Source organism: Malurus melanocephalus, unplaced genomic scaffold, assembly GCF_030028575.1.
Source record: "Malurus melanocephalus ecotype Western Australia unplaced genomic scaffold, MMel_1.1 scaffold_130, whole genome shotgun sequence".
Classification (NCBI taxonomy): domain Eukaryota; kingdom Metazoa; phylum Chordata; class Aves; order Passeriformes; family Maluridae; genus Malurus; species Malurus melanocephalus.
The window spans coordinates 125,217-137,403 of record NW_026623362.1 but is presented as its reverse complement, the minus strand read 5'-3'; the positions used below and the strand labels follow the sequence as shown (position 1 = coordinate 137,403).

At 40.0% G+C, this 12,187-nt stretch overlaps 1 protein-coding gene across 1 annotated transcript in view; it reads right to left on the bottom strand.

Moving 5' to 3' along the window:
* CASD1 (CAS1 domain containing 1) overlaps window positions 1-11,152 on the bottom strand; it is a 28,193-nt gene extending 17,041 nt beyond the window's left edge. The window contains exons 1-5 of the mRNA XM_057370652.1: window positions 10,879-11,152; window positions 5,664-5,760; window positions 4,844-4,964; window positions 3,260-3,304; window positions 990-1,052 (exon numbers count right to left, since the gene is read on the bottom strand). Coding sequence (XP_057226635.1) covers window positions 990-1,052; window positions 3,260-3,304; window positions 4,844-4,964; window positions 5,664-5,760; window positions 10,879-11,011 — 459 coding nt within the window. The 5' untranslated portion in view covers window positions 11,012-11,152. The remainder of the gene's footprint in view (window positions 1-989; window positions 1,053-3,259; window positions 3,305-4,843; window positions 4,965-5,663; window positions 5,761-10,878) is intronic.
* Window positions 11,153-12,187: the final 1,035 nt, after the last annotated feature.

The window sequence follows — 12,187 nt, the reverse complement described above, 5'->3', positions numbered from 1 at the left end:
CATAATATAATCTACAAAAGCGTGAAGTATCAATAAGCACCTACAATCATGATCAATTTAGCAGCGTAAGTTCTCTTTAAAAGCAATTTAAAATCTTCTCCTAAGGTCAAGTAAACTGTAGATCACACTATTGAACTTTTCATCTCAGCACTGCTATCAGAGCTGCTCTATTAACCATTGTTACCCCAGAGGTCTGCCACTTCTGTGTAGGACAAGGACCAGTGTATTGAAACAGAAGAGCACAAGGAAGCAAACAGTCCTGAGCAAACAGTATGAGTTTTATCCTGGCACAGCAAGGAAAATTAGCAGCTCTCAATTGTTGTAGAAACCAYAGAAAAAGAAAACCAAATGATAACTTCAGCTATCCTGATGGAAGGTGTTGTGCAAGAATGATCAATAGGAAAGCAAAAGAATCACCATGGGCTACTATTAAAAAACTCCAAGCTATTGAAAGATCAAYGAAGGAAGAAACAAGAAAAAATAGTTGCCAATCTGTAAATATATTACTTTTGTCAGAGTTACATACAGAATAACATGACAACCTGCATCACACCTGAAACATACAAAATAATTAGTTGCTAATTGAGGGAAATACTGAAAAAAATAAAACCAAGGAATTCTTGACTTTGCAAACTACCTTTGTCCTTAAGTCTGAAACACTCAAATTAACACTAACACAAAAACATGGAATCCTAGTAATCTCAAACTGTAATGGACCCATAAGGATCAAAATATTTGTTGACTTTAAAGTGGTGCCATTGCAGCCACAGAGGAAGTAAAATGCCAAACTAGACTGAAATTGTTTTAGCCCTTAATAGGATGAATTAACCTGCTCCTAGGATGTAGGGTTTTCCTAGTTTGCTTAAGGGCTTTTTTTGGTCCAAGTGATACCATCATTGGAGATATTCAGAAACATGTACACCAGTAAACAGCCCCTTTTCACGACTCTGAAGACAAATYTTAGATCTCAAATTTTCGTTAAAACAAACCTCAGTCCAAGATTTGATACGTTGCCTCATAGAGCCATTAACTTCTGGATACCATAGAAAATCCTGCAAAATAAAGGAAGAGTTACTCTGAAAACTTAAAAGACAATCAGTAGACCAAAACTAAAAAATGCAAAAAACCAAATTAATTTCAACTCAATCCTGAAAAACATTTGGCTCAGGGTGTGATTTCCTTTATAGTTAGCATGTAAAGATTGACAWCTCACCCTAGGATGGAAAACAAAAAGCCAACAAACCCACAGAACTTTTCCCTCATGAGAAACTAATTTTTACCTGTTTCCAGGAGCTGGAATTTCACCATGAAGATAATTTTYAATGTATACCAAAGGGGATGTCCTTTGGTTTCCAATGCAATCCAGGGATAAATCCAAGGTCACATCTATAACTTACTAGAACTTGCTTTTTACTCAATTTTGCCCATTTTTACCAGCTGGTTTTCTTTGTACCAAAGCTTAAAATAATTGATAGCATGAAACCATAATTTTTAAACAAAACCAAAACCTAACAATTTACCTTAAAACTTCATAAATTATCAGCTGTTTAAACCTAATAGTGTTGTAGCTATTAAACACATTACGYACCAGCATTCTTTAAGTTGCCAGGAGCAGTGCTCAACTTTCATCTAGAAGGACAATCTAGACTACTGCTATTACATCTCCCTGGTAAAGCCATGACTTCCTAGTATTTAGTTACTCTTTAGGACAGCACTACTGCATAGCCTAAAAATACCTGTTAAAGTGAAACGGCAGGGACTACGCATGGAGAAACTATTGTGAGGAAACTTAGTAGAACAGAATGCTGAAACACTATCAGCAGAAAGGAAATCTCTCTCTTCCACTCCCCTGGACTGTTAGATTTTAGTAGTTTACTTGAGTACTGTCAATTCATTATTTTTCTGTGGAACCTGTGAGCAACCACTCAGTCCTCTGCAGTGGCTGAAGGACAGAAGAGTCACTGTGATAACTAGAAAGGGCAAAATTAAACTCTTCACTTGTTCTCAGTAATTTTCTCTTTTGTTGGTCAAGTATTTTCCACATTTGGATTATTGCATCACAGCCAGTCCGAATGTGGAAATCGAGCTACCATGCCAATAATGTCAAAGAGCAATACTGCATCAAAACAAGGAAGCAACAGACTGGGAATATATTCTTAACTACCCAGACATCTCCCAAAAGCACCTTCCTGCCATCTCAAACCTTGGTGGTTGGACACCTACTAAGGCTTAAGGAGTTTTGAAATTGTGATCCTATCAGGCCAACCCAATGCAAATCACACTGCATGAGCCCCTAGTCCTGCCTCGTGTTCTGTCCCATCTTTTCCAGCATTCAGAAAACCACATGATGAGCCACATCASACCTGATCAAAAAGGAATCCTATAAAGCAACTTTTTGGCTGAATTGCCTCCTGAAACAACCCACTCCACAGCGTGCAAGTACTAGTTACAGCACAAACACAGGAACATACTGTGAAGGGCAACAGAGTGGGTCAGCACACGCTTAAATTGCCATGGGTTTACACCCTAAAATGTTATTCCCTATCCTTAAAATCTTAACCATGTACACAAACAGGTACTGAAAAGTCACTTTCACACAACCCAGTAAACACACTGCTTCTTTGGTTTTGGTGAATAGAGAATGAGTTTTCTTCAGRGCATAAATAAATACATGACTAGCACAATCCCAGCACTGCTGACAGCTGTCATGGGAAGCAAAGAAAGCTATTGAGGACAGCATTTCCATTGCCAGGGCAGAGAGAACAGAGCCCTTCAGAAAAAACTAGCCTCAAGTACTTTGTTTGTTTTCTTTTTTTAAATATCCACATTATAATCAACATTGTGCTTATTTCTCCATGCAAAAACAGTGGAAGGAATATGTGTTGGGATAGCACAGAAAACTCAATGGCAATTACAATTACTCATCCAAGAAGTTAGACCTAGCTACATATTCTTACAGCACGGAAAGAGTAAACTCCCTGGCAAAAACTATTCTTGGGAAGGCCAAATTATAAGAGTCGACAAAAAGAAAAATTATAGACCGCTCCAGAGCTTATGCCCAAAACTAAGCCACAGTACAAGTATTCCTGCCAAATTCTCTCAAAATATTCTGTGTTAAGATACACTCTGAAATATCTGTAAAGAACATTGATGGTCTTAACTTTCTTTTGAATTTTCAGCTCTGACTGAAATTTCAATCATATTGTATGATATAATAACATGATCATGGTTTAAAATTTAATGCCAGATAAAAACTTACCACTTTAATTGAAGCAGATTTATCTTCAAATGGGATATTTCCATGCTGTCAAAAAAAAAACCCCAAAACAATAAAAACAAAGTAAGAAAAGCTTTCAGAATGGAAACAAAATATTTACATACCTATGCTATCTTWCTCTCACCCAAAGGTTTATTTTCAGTGGAACGGATTTTTCTTGTATAAACTTGTCAGGGTACTCACGCAAAATATTTATGCTATTTTCTTGATAAAACAAGCTACTAAAATAAACAGTTTATTTTTCCTGGAAGAAATCTAGCCAACAAAGTCTGAAATGCTTTTTATTTGCTCTATTACAAAGGTATCAATTATTTTCCTAAATTTAGCCTCCCAGCATAAGAAAAACTTAAGACWTTTTCCTCTACATGTTCTTACACTACCTTTCTCCAGCCTTCCTTTTCATCTKCCCACCTCCTTTGCACAAAACAACCACCACAGTTTTAGAATAAATCAAAATAATTTCAGTCAGAAATAAAATCTGGAAGGCATTGTTAAATTTTCTGAGTGAAAAATGTAAGGAATCASAAAGGAAGGAGTCAGATATGTAAATGCAATCCTTTTTTAAAATTATTAAATACAGGATTAATTTCAATCCTGGCACATAAGAACAAGCGTACTTCTCCAAACTGAGATCTTGATTTCAGTAACACTTGACAAAAGATACTCTCAACTCCAATTCAGTTACAGCACTTTATCATCTCACCATTACTTTTGGGCAATAACAGTGACCTAACCAATTGACTAAGAACACCAGAGTTCTTGGATCAATCAAACRTGTTGTTTTGACAAGTGGAAGTGACTGCATGCTGAGTATTGGACAAGCTGCCAGCTTGCACTTCTAAGTGACAGAATTACTAAATAATTGACAAATCTGATGTACTGTTAAAAGTGAAAGGTGTCTTTTCCATCACATATGTACATTCATCTATGAAGCCATGTGCCTAAGAATTATGATATAGCAAAAGAAACCAATGTTTTGTTCAACAACTGATGCAGCTAAATCCTTTCTTCCTCCTTCCACCCAGCTGCAGTTTGGATGCTTCACCTTACAAAATTCAGACAGCTTTTCATCAGTGATCAAAAAGATGGTAATACCTGAAGCTGTTTTTASTTTCAGCTTCAAGTTAGACCTGGAAATCTGTCATTGCCCCAAGGATTTTTATGAACAGATTAGATCAGTAATTTAACTGACATTTTAAATGACAAATTATAAGACACGAATTACTACTATTTAAAAACACACAAAGGAGCAATCATCTTCTCATCAAGAAACCAAACATGAAGCATAAATTGCTATGGGACAAGTCAGCTTCATTAATTTATTCCCAGGCTGCCGCAAGCTTTCTCTTGAACTTCCTAGTTCTCAGATTCACAATTATCTAATCTGTACCCAAACAGTTATTTTGATCTAATCTTCTTCTTCTTCAAAAGACCTTTCTGTGCTTCTTCTTCCTGATTGCTAGGCCACCAAAAAAATATAATTTGCTTTTTTGACATTTATACAAGAATTATAAGGTAAATTGGGAAGGAAGAAATGAAAAAAACAGTCAAAATAAGCTATCTCACCTTAATTCCCTCTTCTTTGACTTGAGGATTTATGAGTTTTATAAATGAATAGAACAGCTGTCGAATTCTAGAATCTCCTATAAACACAACATGTTTGTCTATGAGGCAATTTTTYGCTTCACTGTAAAACAAAACAGCAACATTAATGTTACAGAAAAATTATATCTTAGAAAATAGTACTCTGAAAATACATGGAGATATCTATATAATTCTAAACGCTAYATCCAACTCTATGGCATGGTAACTTTTTAAAACGTGCTGAATTAACAAAAACTTAAGGCAATTTACATAGAATTGAAAATTAATTCTCCTACTAACATGATYAGGCAAACAACCAAGCAAGTTTTTCTATTATGTGTGCTACAAACACAGTAGTTCAAAAATGGTAATACACAGCATAATTCTACAAAAAAAACAAACAAACAAACAAACAAAAAAAAAACCACCAACAAAAACCAGTTCTTTTACTAGGAGGTGAAAAAAACTGATTGGTAATTTTATCTGGGAAATTTTCACTTGGAATCTGACACATAAGGTCAGCAATCTGAGAGTGACATACTCAGCCTCATGTGGTTCTCCATAACTTGTGCCAGTACCTCTAKCTCCAACATTTATTTGTATTTTTATACAGAAATGCACAGTAAACACTACAGAAACACAGATAAAGTAGGAAAAGACTTATTTCTAGTAAATGTTTTGTATTTTTGAAAGCCTAGAGAATCAGATATAAAGYGAACAATAGATGACACTGCAATTACTACAGCTGCAGTCAAACAATGACTCTTCCTTCCAGTTGAACAGAAGACATGAGTTTCCTTACCTATTTTTATACTTATGCATCATACAACTGTGAGGTTGCCATACTTTTTCTCCAAGAAATCTCCCACTGGACAGAAGATACTCACATGTATCGCCACCTTTAAAATGTTATATTAAGATCAGAATTCAGACACATGAAATGTAAACCATAGCCCCATTGCTATTATGAAAAACAATTTGACAATATTTGAAAAGCAGAAATTGAAACAATCAACAGCAGTAAACAAATTTAACTGACTGTAAATACATCTGGCACAAGTTTCTACAAGCTTCCTTCTCGCTGATTATATAATACTGTTCTGTAAATCCCACCCCATCCACAAAATGTTAGTGATCCCAGTTTTGCTGTCAGAAAGACAYTGTGACTTAGAATGGCATTTCTTTTAAAAGATGCCAATCCACTCTGCTATTATCATCCAAAATAACTAATATGAACTTAAAGAATACAACCGTTGAATAATCTACACAGAATCATCACACATAGCATCTTGTATACAACATAAAACTCATCACAATGTTTGTTACATCTCCCTGTTAAAGACATATGGTCACGTGGTAACCTTAGAACAGATTATATGGGTTAATATGCAAAAAAAACCCCAAAACGTTTACATGACAATTTGCTGATCATTCTGAACTGCACATTTCTTTTCTAGTCATTAAATTTTATGCTAATTAAGATTAATAACTTTACAGGTGGTGATGTTTCAGGTCATGTTAGGTTTAAAGTATGTTATGAAATTAGTGACTGCTATCTTTCCAACTCCATGTCAGATTCTGCTGCCTTATAACTGAACACCATTCACTGAAACGGAAGTTGCTCTCCAACATTTTTCTCATACTTGGCATTTCCGAGCACTGACAAACAGGGAAATGGTTGTGAATGAAATGGCAAGGACTTGTTCCAGCTTGTGCAGAAACAATGTACCAGTGCCTGTACCTAACACTTTCTGTGAAACCTTCATTAAGCTCAGTTTATGCTTTGGTTTTCAAGCAACACAATTTCTCTGGTTCTCCAACTTGCAAATTCATGTAAACTACCATTTCGAGTAAGTTGCATAAAAATGAAACTGCCAGAAATAATGAAAAAGGTAATCCAATCAAAAGCAACATGAGTTTGATAATGAGGTGACTTACGAGTTATTACTGACAAAAAGTCCTCCACTTTGCAGAYGATGACAACTAGGAGGTGTATCAAAGTGATATAAGAGTGAACTGTGTAAAAGAATAYCCATGACTAATCAAGACTCCCTCTGACATCCATTAACTTGCTGAGAAAGATGCATAAGAAAATAAGGACAGTAATTCATGGTCAGACCAATGGTCAGTCTAATCTGCTATTTTGTGTTAAACAGGGGCCAGAAGCAGATGCTCAGAGATGAATAAGAAGAGGGCAACTAAACATGATTTCTTGCCTAATAYTSTTCCAAGTRTGTTCGATCCAGGGACTTACTGAACTGGACATGCAGTCTTCAAGTTTTTAGTACCCACAGCATCCTTCCACAAAGTTTTCCATATGCACAGCTGATGCTTGAAGAATCATCTGCCTTTATCTGAAATATGGTTTCTACTAGATTTACTTGGCATYCCCTGTTCTTCCATGGGACAAGGTAGTATGGACTTATGTATGGTCATAATTTTTAAACCACTATCAATTCTTTCTCAATCGAGTTTTCAAGATTAAGGACTGGAGGATGTCCTTAATCTTGAGTTCATAACCCAAGCTTGGTACCTCTGTACTCCATGGTCTTCCCACCATAATAATTGTCCATAAATAGAAAAATCCTACAGTATGTTCACTGATGTAACATTCCAAATGTCACACACATTTGAACTATAGAGACAATTTCATGTCAAGGGGTTATGCCTTCTTTCCCAACTCCAGGTATTGATTATCTTACTATTGTCCTGAGCAATATTAGAAAGCTCCTGAAACTCCTTAGAAGCATTACTGATGTTTGACATCTTCCTTTAAACATAACAAGAGAAGTTAGAGGGAGACGATGAGGGAGGGGAATAAACAAGACTGGAATAGCAGCCAAGAGAGTAAACTGGAGGTTACAGACCAGGCAGTGCCTCCAAAAACGCTCAACTCTGGCTTTAGCAGATGAAATAGCAGCCAAAGAACTATGCTCATTTTAACACATCACACCTAATTCGTAACCATCAATGAGATCTGAAAAGAAAAAAACCTAACAAACAAACAAACAACAAAAAAATCCAACCAATAAACCAACCCAAAACGTGAAAAAAAGAATTCCAAGTGGTATTGTATACACAAAACAGAGTCCATTCTTTTAAAACTCTTTMTTTGTGTAAATTATTCTTCCATAACATTATCTTTTATGCTCACTTAGATGAGCTACTACATTTACTACACTATATTTATACAAAGTATGCAATTTCTCTGAATTTTTTATGCTCATTATTCTAACTTATCATTCCTCAGACTTGTGGTTTGAGGTATTCCACTGAAACTGTGAAATCTCAAAGTCTTCATTCAGCACTAAGTTTCACAAAGCTTWCTCTAAAAGGAATATTCTCTTTTTTCAATGAGACAGAAATTCAATTGTTCTCTACTATTAAAAGAAAAAAAAAGTAGTTTTAAACGGAATCTACTATTGCTCTTTTTTAAGAATACAATATTTTAAATAAAAGCTTATTTCCAAAAAGGTTTAGGACTGCACCTTTGAAATATAACAACTGAAAAACACACAGCAGTAACTTCACTGSTTAGTAAGTAAACATTCAATTCACTTAACACTTCACAAGTTAAAGACAGTCTGTTCCTTCTCTTATCTCACACACTTTTGCAAAAAAAAAAAAAATGTAGGCGACCCCTAAAATTTGACAGYGTCCCTGAACATGAATCTGGTCTTCCACAATCCCAGTTCAGCATTTTTTCATACAAGTAAATTTTACACAGGCAAGTTTGACTGAGAAGTACACTGGGCTGCTCCTATCTATAACATATATTTGTATGAGGCCAAAATTAGCTAAAATCTTTACATGTAATGACAATCAGACAAATAAGAAAGTATAAAAGCACAACAAAYATAGCAATGCCTTCTGTGACATGGTCTGGCTTTCACAGCCTGGCAACTTTGAGCCTKTTTACAGCCCCGCCTTATCCACCCTCTGAAATCAGGATAACCCTTTTTGGAACACTTTTGGTATAAATCTTGGTATATAATGTCTTATGTGGAAAAGAGAGTGCTTTCTTGTGATAATTTTAAATGTATTGACAGCTATCTTAATTTTTCAGTTGATAGTTTTTATGTTACAACACAGTAACAATCCATTTACCTTCCCCCAATAATTCCTAATATTTGACACCATTACTAAGTTTTTTGTCCAGGCTACAGAATTTTATTCTGTTGCATTATTTCTCGTAGAGAAGTTGTTTAATTCTTCTGCCGTTTGTGTTGCTCTTTTGTACATGCTTTCCAAGTTCTATTATACCACTGCTAAGAGGGGGTGACCAACACCACTAAGTGAGGTGCCAGTTAGCTTTAGCTGTGCAGTATCAGTGAAAACTTCTGGATTTTTCATTAAGTGTCAAAAGTATKGGGCCATTTGCTGAATTTCAACTGTTTGATATCTATCACTGCAGGTTTGCAGAATGATGTCTCTGGTAAAAGCACCTCTGCTTTTATCTATCCTAAAACTTTCTCTGCCATAAATTTTCTACCCTCCTTTTCTAAACTGTTTCTTGGAACATTGCACGTTCATAGAAGCCCAAACTGGTAACTCTGTTTTCACTATGACTCCATGTCTTACCATTTAAACAGTTATGGGAAAACCTCTCCCTTACCCTGCAATTGCTTCAAGAAACCAAAAGCCTCAGGTGAGAAGCCTTGGAAGGTTTGCAACAATCCATACAGACCATATCAATTTACATAAAAGCCGTCAGCCTCTCACCGTTTTGCAATCTATGACTCACCTYGCCTCATTACGTCTCCCAGAATATACTGAAATTATGCATACTTTATTTCCCTTGTAACCTGTTTGACATAGCAATCCCTATTTTCTTAGTSTTATAATCCCTCTTTAAATATTTGCCACCTTCCTCCTATCTAGTTTTGTGATTCTCTTGGGCCTTAAGGGACACTACACAACAGACAAGTTCAATTACCTCATGCTTGAGCTACTCTAGAATCCAGTAAATGCTTCCATGTCTTCCAATTTAATACTAGTCAGTTTATCAGACTGACATGCCAGCTAGAGGGTGAATCTTAGCAATAGTATACATAAAGTTCCCTACCCCTTTTCCCATTTCCACAATGAACTGCCTCAGCCTTGTCTTCCATGRATGCTGGCAGCCAGTGTTAGAACACGACACGAGTTATCCCACTACAAACAGAGCCGCGGTAATCTCCCTACAGATCAACTTTTTGATTTACCCACAAAAACACACCACATTTTTTAGCGTGACACAGAAACAAGTAAGTATCTCCTTCAGCATTTCCATCGGCATTTACGGATCATGCCACGATTCTCTGCTTCAAGGCCAAAACAACCCTAGCGAGGAGGAAGGAGCCGAGTTCCCAGCTCCCCGTAACCGAGGTGCGTCCATGCACAGCCGGTCACGGCCACGGCTGCGCTCGGTCCCCAGGGCTTGGCTACTGACAACACGTGAAACCAAACAGCTCTTCACTTCATCCACCAGAAAGGCTGGTTTCGTTATAACTGAGGCGATGATTCAAACAGTGAAACAACATAYATCAAATCTCGTACCAATTAAGACTTTTAACCACTAATTGCCAGGTAATTAGTCATTAATCATCCCGTAGGGGAACAAGTGATAGGGAAGAAGACACCCCCCAAGCCCTGCAGCTTCACCTGCCGCAGGCCGAGCCCCCGGAGCAGCGCCGCTTGCTCCCAGCGCAAACACCGCATCGCCACCGCCCCGCCAGCCTCGCTCGCCCCCTCCCTCCGCGGGGCCTCGCCCGGCCGGCGGAGCCTGCGGCGACCCCCAGGCCGGGCCCCCGTCTCTGCTGTCCCCAGGGTCGCGTCCCGCGGTGGCCGGCGACTCGCCTGACGCTGCCCACACGGCCCGGACCCGCCGCGGCTGCCGCGGGCGAGGGGACCCGCCACCCTCCCTGCCCTCCCTGCGCGGCCGCGGTTCCCCAGCGCCGCCGGGGCTCCACCGGGGCTCCGCCTCCCCTGCCCGGCAGCCGCGGCCCCCCGCGGAGCGCCCGCGGCCGCCCCCTCACCTCGGTAGCGGCGGGAGGCGGCGTGGCAGGCGGTGAGGAGCAGGACGGCGCCCAGCGCCAGCGCCTTGGCGCTCCTCACGCTGAAGTAGTAGTTGATCTCCCGCTTGCCCCCGGTGTAGGCCAGCGCCGCCATCTTGGCTCCTCCATGACAACAGCGTGCGATGGAGCGGGCGGGCGCGGCGGGGCAGCACTGGGTCCCCGCCGGCGGCCAACGCGGACCCCGCCGCTGCCGCCGTCCCCGCCGCCGCGGCCGACAGCAGCCCCACACCCCGCGGACGCCGGGGCGGAGCCGGCGCCCCTCTCCTGGCGCCGCCGCTTCCCCTCGGCCGCCAGCGGGTGGCCCCAGCGCTCACCTCCCCGCCCCGCGGCGCCGTGGGGATGCGGCGGCTCCCGGTGGATCCCGTCGTGCTCGCTGAAGGGTCGGCGGGGAGGTGGAGACCCCGCTGGGACTGTGAATGAGGAGCTGGGCCAGGGTCTGTGCCGCACACGGTCCGGGACAACTGGCACTGGAGTGAAGGCTTCCTTCCAAACAGTGCGATTTTAAAACACTTACCACTTCTCCATTGACAAGGAAATGGTAAGGAAAAGGGCGCTGTAAAAGGAAGCTTTCTGTGACACACTATCAATTAGGTTGGAAAAGATCCCTGGCATCTTCAAGTCCAACCTATGACCGAACACCACCATGTCACCTGGACCGTGGCACTAAGTTCAAGGAAAGACATCCAGTCTTTGCTTAMACACCTCCMGGGATGGTGATTCCACCAGCTCTCCGGGCAGGTTACCTTTTCTCTGAAGAAATTACCTTTTCTCTGAAGAAATTCTTCCCAATGTCCAACCTAAACCTACCGTGGTGCATCTTAAGACTGTGTCCTSTCATCCTATGTTTATTTGCCTGGGAGACGAGGCCACCCCCCACAGATTTACCAGAGTTTGGGGCATGCATGAAATGATTGCTGAAATCAATCTGCTAAGATTTACAAAATGGAAATTCTGCTCCTGCCCAAGCAGAGGTGGGCTGGAAATCTGTGGTGGGGCTGGAAAGCAGCTACCAAACTGACCAGGCCCAGAGCAGGGCAGGCTGTCACTGAAAAGACATTTCCACAAAATAAAGTAACCATGTATAAACCGTATAAACAAATCTAAAACTTAGGAAATGTGTGCAGTATGTAGGCACATAAAAATGGAAAATGAATATTGGAAATAAACAGCGAGCATTCATCAAACCCTGGGTGTGTGATGAGGTACATACTGTGCTAGACAGATTCCCTCAGATCCAGCAGAACTCTTTTCATTAGGACTGGCCAAAAAA